General features: G+C 36.3%; 2 protein-coding genes across 2 annotated transcripts in view; both read left to right on the forward strand.

Annotated features, from left to right (window-relative positions):
* LOC107712404 (acyl-CoA:lysophosphatidylglycerol acyltransferase 1-like) overlaps positions 1-9196 on the forward strand; it is a 34667-nt gene extending 25471 nt beyond the window's left edge. Inside the window, exons 6-7 of the mRNA XM_016517645.1 lie at positions 5774-5880; positions 5989-9196. Of these exons, the coding sequence (XP_016373131.1) occupies positions 5774-5880; positions 5989-6140 (259 nt within the window). The 3' untranslated portion in view covers positions 6141-9196. The remainder of the gene's footprint in view (positions 1-5773; positions 5881-5988) is intronic.
* A 664-nt stretch (positions 9197-9860) lies between these two features.
* The window catches only part of LOC107712406 (serine/threonine-protein kinase Nek2-like), a 7727-nt gene continuing 2509 nt past the window's right edge, over positions 9861-15078 (forward strand). The window contains exons 1-6 of the mRNA XM_016517646.1: positions 9861-10095; positions 10188-10307; positions 11531-11748; positions 12654-12894; positions 13752-13834; positions 14327-14403. Of these exons, the coding sequence (XP_016373132.1) occupies positions 10209-10307; positions 11531-11748; positions 12654-12894; positions 13752-13834; positions 14327-14403 (718 nt within the window). The 5' untranslated portion in view covers positions 9861-10095; positions 10188-10208. The remainder of the gene's footprint in view (positions 10096-10187; positions 10308-11530; positions 11749-12653; positions 12895-13751; positions 13835-14326; positions 14404-15078) is intronic.

Genomic DNA, 15078 nt, shown 5'->3' on the forward strand with positions numbered 1-15078 from the left:
CACTGCACTTTCATCATCTAACTAAGAAAGGTTAAACTAGTACAAGAGATTATGAAAATGACGGGGAATGGTTCGTAATCTCCTTCCATGTGTTACTCCCTATTTCTGAACCCTCGCTGTGAAACTGACTTTAAGCCCTTTGTGAATGTAGTGCCAGGTTGGATAGTCACACAGGGTCAGCAAACTGTCTGTGATTTTTTTTCTTTTCTTTAAATGCTTCCCTGCAAACTGTCTTTTATTCTGCTTTGCAGTGTTTGCTGATTCAGTCAGAGTCCAGACACTGCTGTGATTTATGAGCACCTCACCGTTCACATGCTCATCAGTTTTATCTCCACACCTGCCCTAAAATGGCCTCAGTGGCAAACAAGAAACAAAAGTGTTGAGTTAATGAAGTTTTACAGGGGAAGTAAAAAATACAGTCATTGTCGTTTGATATATATTTATATATAGGATGCCACACGATAATGGCTGACCAGCATGCTTTGTTGTTCACTTGCATTCTGGTTTTATTTGTTAAGCCTGACATGTAAAATGAGGAGCTTGTGTTTTTATTGAGTATCATATTTGATACATTTCATGGCTCATATAGGAGAATATGGAGCTCATACTTGAAGAAAAAAAACACCTCAGTTTTTTTTAGATCTGTCAAGTCACCTTTATTTATATAGCGCTTTATACAATACTGATTGTGTCAAAGCAGCTTTACAGTGTCAAACAGGAAAGTAGTTTGTCAATAATGCAAGAAGACAATAACGAAGTCGTTTTTCCAGCTAAAGTCAGTTCATTGATGATTCAGTGATGTCATCATCCAGTTCAGTTCTCTTCCAATAGTGTCTGTGCAATCAGTCAAGTGTCCCCAACTAAGCAAGCCAAAGGCGACAGTGGCAAAGAACCAAAACTCCATTGGTGACAGAAATGGAGAAAAAACCTTAGGATAAACCAGGCTCAGTCGGGGGCCAGTTCTCCTCTGGCCTGACGAAACCAGCATGGTGTGGTTTAATTCCAGGCTCCAACACAGGTCAGATTGTGCAGAGGACTTGTCTGGTTCCCATGGTCTTGTGCCAATGATCGTCGAGGTGCAATGTCCTGCAATTTGGTCGTTCATGATATTTATATGGCCAAAAAGTCAGATGACATTCTGATAGTTTGTAATGTACCAACAAAATTTTATAACAGACCATTTACTTAAAATGCATATAAATATGAATATAAATATGAGTTAATTGTTGACAGAAAAAAATTAATACATAAAAATGAATGTAGTTTGTTGATTTTGTTAGGATAGGTAGGTTATGTCATACATACAGACAAGGCATCCATCAAATGACAACACTGAATCGGGGCTGAACTCAAACAGTGACTTACCAATAACTCAACGTTTCCTGTTAAATGGGCACTGATGCTCTTTTCACACTTTGTTTTTGACATTGACTGGTAAGAGGAGGGCCGAGAGCGACTTGAGGAGAAGCTGTATCCTTCATCACAAACTCAAGTCTGATTTTAATTCTGACTGACTTTGAAATGGCCTAAAACAAAACGAACTATCTGTGGGCACTTGTTTTTTTCTTGTCACACTTAGTTTGGTTTGACACAAGGTGGTTATGGGCACTTTCTGTTCACAGCCGTGTGGGCGATATAGTGATTGAAATGATGAACTGGTAAAAATGTTTCCGTGCTCTCTTAAAAGTAAAGGTTTCAATAGAGACTTTTCACAGTTACGCTATTAGAACAATCATTTTGGGTGAACAGTTCTTAACAGAAGGAAACAGCACAATATAGAGTTTTGCTCTGTGGATTCTAAATCTACCAGGTCACCGAAATTCCCCTGAAACAAATCTCTGAGAGACAGAGAGGTTTAATTGGTTTGGTGGAGATGCTCCATTTCAAGCAAGACTTGCGGGGTCTCTAGGGAACATATCGCGCGCGGTACGCAGCAAATTAACATCACAGTTTACGATTACAAGAACTTTCCTGGAAATATCAGTTAAGTCCTTGTTTTATTGGTGTCTGAAGTACTAGGTACCTTAGGTTACTGAATAATAGGGATGCTCCGATCCGCCTTTTTCGCCTCCGATACCGATTCCGATACCTAGGGTTCGGTATTGGCCGATACCGATCCGATACCAGTGAAGTTTTTTTCCCCCATTTAAATAAATGTAGAATTTATATATCTCTGTTTGTGGAACTGATAATCATTCTTTCACAATCTACTAGATACAGACTACTTAATTATAAAGAAAAATAAAATAAACAATAAATATGAAAAAATATAGGCCTATGTATATTTATAATCTATGAACAGCCACAGCGGAGAAAAGAGTTTGTGTGAACTTTAATGTAAGGACTTAAATATTCATATGTAGCTCACATTAAGCTATAGTATGGCTTCAGAAGTAACACAGAATAATTCGCACAATCAAGAAAAAAAAATAAAAAAGCTCGGATTTGGATCGGCCCTCTCTGACCGATACCCGATCCGAGAAAAATTGCACTATCGGAGCCGATACCCGATATGAATATCGGATCGGCGCATCCCTACTGAATAACATGTCTATGTTTGTGTTCAATTACAATCGTTTCAATAATTTTCACCTGCTTTGTCCACATTCACTGGCTTCGCCACAATAAAGGCTTTATTTGATTGTAAAGAAAACATTACCCTCAAAAATACAAATGTATAAATAATTAAGTGTTCCTTTGCAATAATAACTGAAAATTTCACAAAAACTTGTGATCTGATGCACAGATCTGTCCTATAGATGGTTCTGAGCGTCTCTGGTGACTTCTGTTCCCAGGGCTCTTATCTCACGTTATTGCCAAGCATTTTCTGGAATTTGTCCCCGAGGGCCTTATTACTCCACACCTATTGATTTGTGTGTAGTAGATGGAAAGAGAGCAAAGATAAACAAGTCAAAAGAAAGTAAACTATAGATGTACAGTATGGATGGATGTACAGCATACAGTATATGTTTCTACATTAATATTGGTGGTACCAGAGATTGAGAAAGTTGGCATCAGGACATATACCTTAAATAGTGTATATAATAATACATAGAGTTCTGTTTAAGTAATATATGGGGAAACTGGGAAAGATTGTATACTAAATTTCCATACATGGTTGGGAGTTAAATTTGCATTAATGTTTTTATTTATTTATTTTTTCCTGTTTTTAAAGTCATTTTTAAAAGATATCTATTTCAAATAAATGCTGTTCTTTTGAACTTTCTATTCATCAAATAACCCTAAAAAGGTTTCCACAATAATATTTAGGAGCAATATTAATAATAACAGGAATATTCAGTATAAATTATAATGTGTGTTGAACATCAAATCAGCATATTCAAATGATTTCTGAAGGATCATGTGACACTGAAGACTGGAGTTATGATGGTGAAAATTCAGCTTTGCATCACAGGAATAAATTACATTTTAAAATATATTCAAATATAAACTTTTTTTTAAATTGTAATAATATTTGATAATATTGCTGTTTTTACTTTATCTTTGACTGTGTTTATATATTCACTTTCGATTTCCAACATATTTGTACTAGTTTTTACATATCAGTCTTTATTCTCACATAAACTCATTTCAACGTGATTTAATAACCTTTTGATATGCAGGATTCTGCTCATGCAAATTTGTTCATGTAAGTTTTTTTAAACATTTCTCGTACCCAAAGAAGGTTGTTAGTTATTAAGGAAACAGTAAAAAATAAATAAATAAATAAAAAAAAGTTTTCAATTTACAGTCTCTCAGTCGTAGCATGTTATCATAGCCTAATGCGAGTCTGCTCTTTAATGAATTTGGTTAATTATTTACTAGTACAGTAATTAAGTTAAGTTAGGGTGACCAGATTTCTTATGGTGGAATATGGGATGGGTGGTCAAGGGGTACGGGCAATATGACCACGATGTGAGACATTTTATTTCATGCTGCTGTCCCTTTAAGACCGAACGCACACACATCTGGTTTCACCCACCTGTTTAAGTTCACTTAAGCCATAACCGACTGTATTTATGTGAGATGCTCTACACAATGATTTTGACAACTGTGTGTCTATTTGAGAATTCTTGTGCAATAGAACTGATCGCACATGCGTGCGAGAGAGAACGCGTCTGGTGTGTCATTCAGCGTGATTCCACCTATCCTGCCTTCACTAACTGCAAGTCAGTCGATAGCGAATTGTGATTGGATGGTCATTTTGTTCTACGACGAGCTTGGCTTCCTTTGATTAGGCTGTTGTAGCATGACAGAACACTACTACTACTAGCCTGCTCGCTCTGATCTCCTAGACGTAACGAAATTTTGAAATACGGGACAAAACATGATTTTTTTCTTAGTAAGTCGGGACACTAAAAATAGAGCAGAAATACGTGACTGTCCCGGGAAAAACAGGACGTCTGGTCACCCTAAGTCAGTGTTTCTCAACCAGTGGGTCGCGACCCACTAGTGGGTCGAGGATGGGTCGCAGTAGGCAAAAGGTTGAGAAACCCTGCCCTAAGTTATGTTGACTATTTCTTAAACTAAGGGAAAAGCAGAAGCTGAATCATTCAGGAAACCGTAATTGCATGATGTTGTAATATTGCGCCAGTCACATCTTCTCTGTACTCTTTGTTTTCATAAAAGACGTTTGCAGTCAGTCTTGTGTTTTTATGCCTCTGCTGTCTGTGCAGAGCTCGGCCAGTGTTTCAGCAGAAAACTGCTGTCATCAGTCAAAGCGTCTCATCAGCACAAACGCTGAACCTGTCACACTGCTCGCGGCTCAAAGCCTAAAGAGCTGAGCTCTTCACTTCACCATGCTAACTGATGAAGACTGAGAATTGGGATCGTTTGTGCTCCATGCTCATCTGTTTTTTTTTTCTTCTTCAGTGCCTGTTAGATTTTCTCCCTCAAGCTGTCTTCATTGCCTGCACAAATTACTTTCATTATTGTAAATTTCCTTTGGTAAATTTGTTTAATGCTTCTGATACTGTTCTCATTTAATCAGCCTCTCTCTCTTAGTGTGTCCAACATGCTAACTTTACTTCCAAACTATCAACTTGGCTTTTTTTTTTTTTTTCCTTTTATGAAAGAACATGAAAATATTGGGTCAGGAGGGCAACAAACGCTCAACGTGTCAGAACTTGTTATAATAATAATAATAATTATTATTATTATTATTATTATTCACAAAGTGTGCATCCAAATGTACAAAATTAACAGAAATATAATGGTTAAAATACATTCAGTACTGTGTATAAGGCAAAGTACAATCCATGTTGTGAATTATTATTATTATTAGTATTACTACTACTACATTTTACAATATTTAATTAACATTTCATATTTGTTTACTATTTATATTTATGTAAAAATATATGTTTATTTATATTATATATTTTTACTATTTATATTTATGTAAAACAACTATATATAATATTATGACATTTAATTTTGTAAATATAATGCAGCCGAAAGTATAATACATTAATTTGCATTTATTATTAATAATAATTGTACATTAATGTAGTATTACGATCTAAAACAACAATATTTGATGAAGATGATGATGATTACGTTTAATATAAAATTAGCATTTAAGTTTTGTAAATGTGATAATGCGGTCTAAATTATTATGATTATTATTAATCATGGAAACTAATGTATTGCTAAAGTTTATAGAATGCTTTTTGACCAATGGTCAGTATAGACCTAAATGGTCAGTTTTATGATCTTGCTTTTGAATGTTTCTCAGTTGTGTATGTTGAATTGTTATTTGTTGTATTTTTAGGACATACCCTATAAAGGACGTCCCAGTAGAATCAGAAGCGCTGACAGATTGGCTGTATCAGCGGTTTGTGGAAAAGGAGAAACTTCTGGCTCACTTCTACAAGACAGGTAGCTTGATAACAATCGAATTTTGTTTCCCCAGATTTGTAAATATTCATCCTCCAACTAAAACCAAACTTGCTGACGAGTTCTCTCCATGTTTCCTTCGTCTCGCAGGAGCATTCCCTCCACTAGACGGCCAAAAAGAGGTGGTCTCCCGAAATATGACCCTTGACAATGTTTGGCTGCTTTTCGTCCAAACGTTCGCCTTCGCCTCAGGCTACATGTGGTACAGCATTCTAAATCACATCTACTGCTGGTTCTTCTGACCGCTCTGAGGAGAGCGTAACGCGCAGGATGGAGGAGACCAAGATCCCCGATTGCCATTCTCCTCTGCCGGATGGTCGAATGTGTCCCCGCAGGAAGACTCGAGTTGCTGTATCCGATCGCGGTCCCCATCCTTACTTCGGACAGACACATCCACCCAATCCCAGCTGCCCGTGCAGACATGCGTTTATCCCTTAGATTTGTGTAGAACCAGTTCAACACGTTTACACCTGCGCGCTCACATGCAGAGAGAAAATGATGCACATCTAAATGTTTACTCATGCACATGTGGGCCCCCCCCCCCCCCACCCCTTTTTTTATTATTATTTTATTTTTTTTTACTTACAATCAAAATTAGGCTCAGGAATAAGCCAGAGATAGATCTGTCACGACCTCTTATTTCTCTCATGTCCTGCCACGTGAGCTTCTCCCCCTTTTTATTGTTAACTCCCAAACAGGATGACTGAAATTCGTTTCAGAGACTGCTGTCCTCTTTGGAAGAGCCTGCTCTGGCCTTCATTGCACTATGAATCCTCATGTCATTTCATCCTTGTGGCGGTTTCTTCTCGCGTTGACTGGATATTGTTGTCTGTGTGTATTGTCAGTATTGATATTCAGTGTTGTTTACACTGACTGAAGCGGGATTCGGTTTTGATGACGCGTCGCGGGAGGGCAAGGGAATTTCAAAGACTAACCTGGTTCTTGTTTTAAAACAAGGAGACTGCGTCCTCTGGAGAACTTTACACAATCGACGCCATACACACACATCCAAGCGCACCACATGACTGCCACATGACGAATTCAATAGGACAAATACCCCTCACCTCCAAAGTTTTACAAATATTAAGCCATATGCTTATCTTAGGGTCAGGGGGGGGCGGGCATTCTAATGACTGAACTTTTGTGTTTGTTCATTGTCCTAAAAAGATTTTAATTTGTTGATTTTTGAGTCTCAAACTGGTCTCATTTCTGTAAATGTTGACAGCATAACCTGCCTGTGTGATTGTGTGCGACTGGCCGTTTCTTTTTTTTTTATATTATAATTTTTTTTTTAGATGCACATAATGTCTGGTAACTTCGTGTTATATCAGAGTGTTGGCAAATATCTGTTTAATAGTTGACATTTTACTTTCTTCTTCCTCATTCTGTGGTTAATCTTGTGCAGAAAGGAGTCTGAGCTTCAGTCACTCTCTGCGTTTTTACTTCTGAAATATCATGAGTGTTTAAGAAAGACGGAGAGAAAGCAGCAAGGATCTTGGCAGGTGCATAAGTTGCTCTCAGTATCTGAGCGTCACTTCGTCTGCCGCTTGCCGTCTTCTGCGGCGGTCGTGTGGGCGCATTTCTGTTCATCAAAAGAAACCGTCTTCAAACTGCTGCCACACGGAAAGAAACGGAGGCGTAGATTCGATTTTGCGCGGAGGCACACAATGTTTTAGATTAGCTTTAGACTATCTCGAGGAAAATGGAAACGTTTTCCTCGAGCTTGACAAAATTGCGTTTTTCATGTGTGAAATTGGATCTGTTTGTGTGTGTTAGTGGCGAAGAATGCCATGCTCGAGTCCGTCTGCGTTTGCTCCTCGTGTCGAAAGGGACTATATGGGCGAGGTCCAGCAATAATGTACTCAAAAATAAATGCCCATGTTGTTTCGTTCTAAAGAAACGATGCTTAGATGTACAAATTAGATATTTGTAGATGAAAAACATTGTCATTTCCCCCCTAAGCCATGTCATCTGTGAACGTGAACTTTGTTTCTATAGCTTGCCAGATTGAAATGTGAATGACGCCAGAAGACTAAAGCCAAGTTAGATGCGGACTGCATTCAGAGCAGGCTACGTCTCCATGAACTTCACCGCGAGGATCTCAGACACTGGGTTCATGGTCTCATTCTCGCTGTGTGTCAGACTGAGACATAACATTGTTTTCCTAAGTATGGTTTTATGTTTTTTTTTAAAAAGTGTGAGATATATCTATATATTAGCAGTTTAACCAAATTACAATAGAATGGTCCATAATTTTCATTTTGTACTCCTGTTTGTCTTCCTAGCTACCCAGCCATTTTACAACACAAATTAATTGTGCTGGAATAAAAATCATGCGCAGCAGTGACCCACGGGCTCTTCTCTGAGTGTTATTGATCTGAAAGCATTCGTTGCATTTGTTCATCTCTGAATCCCTCTGATCAGACGTTTGGCTTTTAAAGTCAATGTGAATTGCAGTGTTTGTTCTTTGGAATGACGTGCACCAATGAATCGTTCATAGTAAAACGTGGATCATGCATTCGATCAATTTTGATATTTAAACATATGCCTCAGCTGCCTGTGTGTGTATATATATTGCACTTTATGTTCAGAAGAACGGCCTGAGTTGGTTCTTTCTGTGAATAGGGTATAAATAGGTTCCATTACTTCAACAATAAAAGCACAAATTCCATCTGTTGAGAGAAATATGTTAGATTTGAAATCTAGCATTGGCATAGAATTAAGCTAGTTCACCAAACATACCAACAGTAAAATGAATTCAAATGGTCATCAATCACAGTCTGTATTGATTTAATAAAAATAAAAAAATTCAGAATGCTGGCGAGACCAGTAAATGATCTCATTTCATTTTTCTTTTAGTTTACAAAATGTTCATTGAAAGTGCCCGTTGCTTTGGTTACTTATGTTCAGTACAATCATATCTAATTATTATATCTGTGTTTTGGTACATCTTAATTGTAAACTAGGTTTTTGGCGGTTGACTGAAGCAGTAGTCAAAACTTCAGCTGCAAATTTGAGCTCACACACAGGTATTAATCAAAATAATAAAGAACAAAAGCAAAAGAATGACGGTGAGAGATTTTCCACTTCTAATGGGTATATGTATATAAGTATATGTATGTTGTCCTTTATTCCTTGCTGGATTTGGTGTTCTTGGAAGCCCTCAGAAATAAATTGTAACCTATACCAGATCCAAACACATACATTTGAACGTTGACAACTACAGTGATTTAATGTTTTTTATTATTATTAATATATTTTTTTTGTTTGTTTGTTTGTTTCCACAAAGCCAATAAACCGTAAGATCGGTCTCTTCATGTGCTGTACCTTTAGCTCTTGAGTGATTGTCAATGCCTGGTTAAATAGTTTATAACCAGATGCTTGAAAATATAATGTGGGAAAGATAGAAGAGGAAAATAATAGCTCATTTCTGAAGACAAAGGGTGATGTTTTGAGGAGTCATGTCATTGGAGTTAAAATTGCCATATGTTCATACTGTCCTTTCACCTGTGACTCATGATTGATTATAGCTATATCCATTCAAATGAAGTTATCTTCTCTAGGTCTTTCAGGCTGTTCATATCCTGTAAAGCCTTCCAGTGGCAAGAACTGTAAAGGGCTTCATGTGAACTTTGGCCTTGCCACACCCAGACCCGTTCAGCACCATAAACACACTGCTTCCACCAAGCGGACAAACAGTCAATGTGCAGTACATACAGTTTCAATAACTAAGTAACGGGCGCACAAGTCAGTCTGCAGACGGTACGTTTCTCAGAAGCAGCCTATTTTTGTTCAAATAAAGGAAACCATGTGGAGCGCGTTGGAAGAAATGCTAACTAATTATTTAAAGCTATGTTTTACTTTAACATAGCTTTACTTCAAACCCGTTCCGTGTTCGTTCTTTATACGCCTGTCCCTTTAAGAATCAGCCTCCCGCTGTTTCCGGGCGTTCTCGCGGTTCTTCAGCGCTTGGCAACGTGCAAGCTGTGTCCTTATACGGACCAATGAGATCACCGCCAACGACCATGCCCAGCCAATCAGAATCCAGAGTTTGTGCGCACGTTTGAAAATCAGCCTGCTTGTTTCACGTCTGTTTGTGTCGGAGCACAAACAAAAATCTATAACGTTTTTAAAAATTAAAACGATAAAAGACAGCGGAAGTCAAGCAGACGAGTGACCAGAAGTGAATGAATCGCGGTGAGTGGACTGATGGAATGAATCCTGCTGTGTTTGTTAGTAGAGTTTGCACATAAATGGCGTTAGCTGAGCTCTGTTGTATTGGTCTGAAGGCAGGAGCTGCTGCTGTGTGCATGATGCCATCCAGAACTGAAGACTATGAGGTGTTGCTCACCATAGGATGTGGATCTTATGGGAAATGCCAGAAAATCAAGAGGAAATCAGATGGAAAGGTTAGTAAAATACAGATCGAACTCCGTTTAGCATGTGTAGTGTGATGTATATGTAGGTAACTGTCGTATATGTATGTATAAGTTTGGGATCAGTAAGATTTGTAATGTTTTTTTTTTTTAAGAAGTCTCTTCTTCTCATCATGGATGCATTTGTTTGACCAAAAATACAGGAAAAAAAGTAATATTGTAAAATATTATTACCATGTAAAATAATGGTTTTCTATGTTAATGTACTTTAAAATATAATTTATTTCTGTGATGCAAAGCTGAATTTTCATCAGCCATTACTTCAGTGTCACATGATGTTTCAGAAATTACACTAATATTGCTGATTAGGGATGGAACGATTACCGGTTTCACGATAAATCACGATAAAATGCCCTGACGGTTAGTATTACCGTTTAAAATGTAATTATTGTGTGTGAACCTGTGATACTGTTTTCAGGATTAGGCTATTTGATTAATAAAGTTAAAAAGAACAGAGTTTATTCAAAATGGATATATTTTCTGACAATATAAGTCTTTATTATCACTTTTTATCAATATAACGCATCCTTACTGAATAAAAGCATTCCTTTCTTTAAATTTTTTTTGAAAGAACTGACCCTAAACTTTTGAACAGTAGTGTATATTGTTACAAAAACAATTCTATTTTTGAACAAATGCTGTTATTTCTAACTGTTTATTCATTAAAGAATCCTGAAAAAAGTATCACAGGTTCTAAAAAAATATTAAGCTGCTCAACTGTTTCCAACATTGATAATAAATCAACATGTTAGAATGATTTCTGAAAGATCATGTGACACTGAAGACTGGAGTAATGGTGCTGAAAATTCAGCTTTACATCACAGGAATAAAGTATATTCAAATAGAAAATCATTATTTTAAATTGCAATAATATTTAAAAACATTACTATTTTTTCTGTATTTCTGGTCAAATAAATGCAGCCATGATGAGCAGAAGAATCAACTTCAAAAAACATTACAAATCTTACTGATCCCAAACTTTTCAACGGCAGTGTGCGTGTATATTTATTAGACCAAAGTGTGACACCATTTGTTTGCAGATGCTGTTTGCGGTGATATTTTGTGATCTAGTGCAGTGAAATTCATCATTTTACCTAATGTTTAAATAATTTAGGTTACTGTGAGTTTTCACATTGTAGTCATTGGTGTCTCTCTTCCTGCTGGTTAATTTGGATCATGTCATCTGATCTCTTTAGATTCTGGTTTGGAAGGTGCTGGACTATGGCACCATGGCCGAGGCAGAGAAACAGATGCTGGTGTCGGAGGTCAATTTGCTCCGTGAGCTGAAGCACCCAAATATCGTCCGATACTATGACAGAATTATAGACCGGACAAACACAACATTATATATAGTGATGGAGTACTGTGAGGGTGGGGATCTCGCCAGCCTCATCAACAGATGCATCAAAGACAGGTCAAATTATGCTACTCGGTGTTTCTACAGTCTTAATTCACCCTTCCACAATTAAAAAATGAATTAAAAAGTAATAGAGATCAGTAGGAAGTTGTGTTTTCAAACTTTAGAGTGTTTTAAGTAGTGGTCGACCGATATTGGTTTTTTGACAGCCGATGCCGATATCTTGGAAAGCAGGGTGGCCGATATAAAGCCGATATAATTGTATTTATTTTAATTAATATTTAAGAAATTTGAAATCATTTGAAAATGGATTAAAAAATAATTATGTTAAATAAAAATACTTATACTTTAGATGACAAAGTATTTTTCACAAATAAATAAATATTTAATAAAAATATAATTAAAAAGGAAGTAAACCGTAACCAACAGAGCACTCCGTATTCTGGGAAGTTTGTGTGCATTGGGAATCATATTTTTTCAAATAAAGCCAAGGTAACACTCATTTTACATACAGCACACAGTGAAAATGACATGAATATGACAGTGGGCAAATGCATAAAGCGCTGCATAATTTGAAATCACAAATTTAATGTTTAAAGCATTCAATTTGCACGAACCGAAAATCACGCAGAGAACACGCGATCATGCAGGTCACATGCACGCTTCACAAGATCTCACAACTGGATTCGACTAAGTTTGCAAAGGTTTGTGAAATTAAATTTTCATTAGCCATTCAAAGATTTGTTTAAATGATGTAAACCGATATTTGAAAAATGCCAAATATCGGCCGATATATCGGTTTTGGCGATATATCGGTCGACCACTAGTCTTAAGTGTCTTTCAATCCTTAAAGTCTTACATTTACCTCCATAAAACATGCAGAAACCCTGCTACTGTTATTTTGTTGTTCAAGCTGTTTTCCTGCATTACTGCAATGTTGGTTTGTTACACTTTCTTTCCAGACGGTACCTAGAAGAAGAATTCATCCTACGTGTGATGGCACAGTTGTCCCTGGCTTTAAAAGAGTGCCATGGTAGAAGTAACGGCAGCAGTACAGTTCTGCACCGTGACCTGAAACCCGCAAACATCTTTTTGGATGTCAAACAGAATGTAAAGCTTGGAGATTTTGGTTTAGCTCGGATACTGAACCATGATACAAGCTTTGCTAAAACATTTGTTGGAACTCCATATTACATGTCGCCGGTAAGTGTCCTTTCATCTTTCATTTAAATGTGAAAGAGAAAAGATGGAAAATTATGAAAATATAAATTGACCTGTAATAATTTCCTGTTAAAAGTCAGTAAATATATAAATAAAAATCACTGGGATTGTGAGGAGGGAAAATGGGCTTCACAGGAACAGATGCACAAGTGCAGCAGAACCCTTAAAGCAATAGTTCACTCAAAACTGAAAATTAATTTACTATTTTTTTAAATTAATTAATTAGTAAATTAATTGACCTCTTCACTGATATTTCTTTGAACAACGTTTACTCAGAATTTGTAAATTTCATAATTAAAAAGAAATGGCATGTAACATTGAATTAAACATGACATTTTGAAGTAGAAAGAATGAAAAAGTATTTTCTTGTAAAACATCTTTATTTAACTTCGAAAAATTACTTCTTACAGTGGGCGACTGACTTTCTTCTGCAAAACACACTCACAAAAAAAAATATTTTGATGAATGTTGGTAACCAAACACAAACATTTTTAATTGCAAACTGTACTGCAGTCATAAGGGTGAGTAAATGAATGACTGAGTTTTAGTTTTTGGGTAAACTATATCTTTAAGTACATTTTTACAGACAAATGTTATACACACTGATGTCATAGTGTGCATTTTGACCCAACCCTCCTCGAGAACACTCCTGGGGGACTGGAATGAGTCCAACCTAAACAAAAAAAGGTTTTGAATTGCATTTGAGAAACTGTTGTTAAATGTTCATGTCATGGCATGCAGAAGTAATTATTTGTGCCACAGATTCATCATGATAGTTCTTATTGTCAGGACTTGGCTGTGTCTGTTTTATTCATATTTGCCTGCTTTTATATTCACAGGAACAAATTAATCGCATGTCCTACAATGAAAAATCAGATATATGGTCTTTGGGATGTTTACTCTATGAACTATGTGCTTTATCGTAAGTATACATGTATTTTTATTAGGGATGGGCGTATCGATCCGAAGTATCGATATATCGATACTGACGCGAGTATCGAAAGTATCGATACTCAAACAAAAAATATCGATACTAAGGTGCGTTTTATTTACCAGTGGTTTTGTTTATTTAACAAATATAACCTTTGTTAGCGAGTAATTGTGTAGGATAGAACTATTTTCCTGCCCATCTGAACACATGCAAATGTTGCAAGACAGAACCAATCACTCACAGAGAGCATTAACTCACTGCTGACAGTGCATTCAAACAGGGCTGCGTTTCCCAAAAGTATCATAAGAAAGCATTAAAGCTTTTGGGAATGGCAGCCCTGAACAATGCTTATCAGAGGACAGAAAAAAAAACATAAATGTTTGAGTTATTTCACAATAAACAAATTGAAATTAGCCTACATAGTTTGTGCAATTACATTTATTGAAATTGAAATAATATGTGGTTGTAATTGTTCTCTGTCAGAGCTGAGAGCTTGTTGAAGGCGTATAATTTGATCCGGCAGCAGAGGGCGCTGTCTCTACTCAGTGCCAGTGACACAGGTATAAAACCATTTAATGCTATATAGATGAGGGACCATATGTTGTTTTCTTATTTCAGTGCTCTCTGTTAATGCTCAAGGTTAAGTGTCTGGTATATGATTATATAACTCTACTGGTCAAAAATTTGGAATAATTACAATTTTTTAAATGTTTTTGATAGGGCTATTATGCTCACCACGGCTGCATTAATTTGATGAAAAATACAATAAAGTTGTGAAATAATATTATTATAATTAAAAATAACTGTTTCTATTTTTAATATATTTTAGAGTGTAACTTATTCCTTTGATTTTAAAAAGATGAATTTTCAGCACTCATTACTCTAGTCATTATGCCTCAATTCACTGTATTCAAATTATTTAAACTTCACTTTAAATGATGAATTGCACTAGATATTTTACTGCAAATTATAATGGTTCTTATGATTTTCAATGTTGAAAACTGTTTTTGCTGCTTTATATTTTTGTGGAAACTGAATTAATATTAAAAACAAATATTAAATCTCACCTCAGACTTTTGTATGGTAATAAGCAGCAAAAACTTTTTCAACATTGATAGTAATAAGAAATGTTTCTTAAGCGGCAAATTAGAATGATTTCTGAAGGATCATGTGACACTGAAGACTGGATGGAGGATGCTGAAAATTCTGCTTTGCATAACAGGAATTAAATATAT

This window comes from Sinocyclocheilus rhinocerous, unplaced genomic scaffold (assembly GCF_001515625.1).
Source record: "Sinocyclocheilus rhinocerous isolate Xijiao unplaced genomic scaffold, SAMN03320098_v1.1 scaffold2613, whole genome shotgun sequence".
NCBI lineage: Eukaryota > Metazoa > Chordata > Actinopteri > Cypriniformes > Cyprinidae > Sinocyclocheilus > Sinocyclocheilus rhinocerous.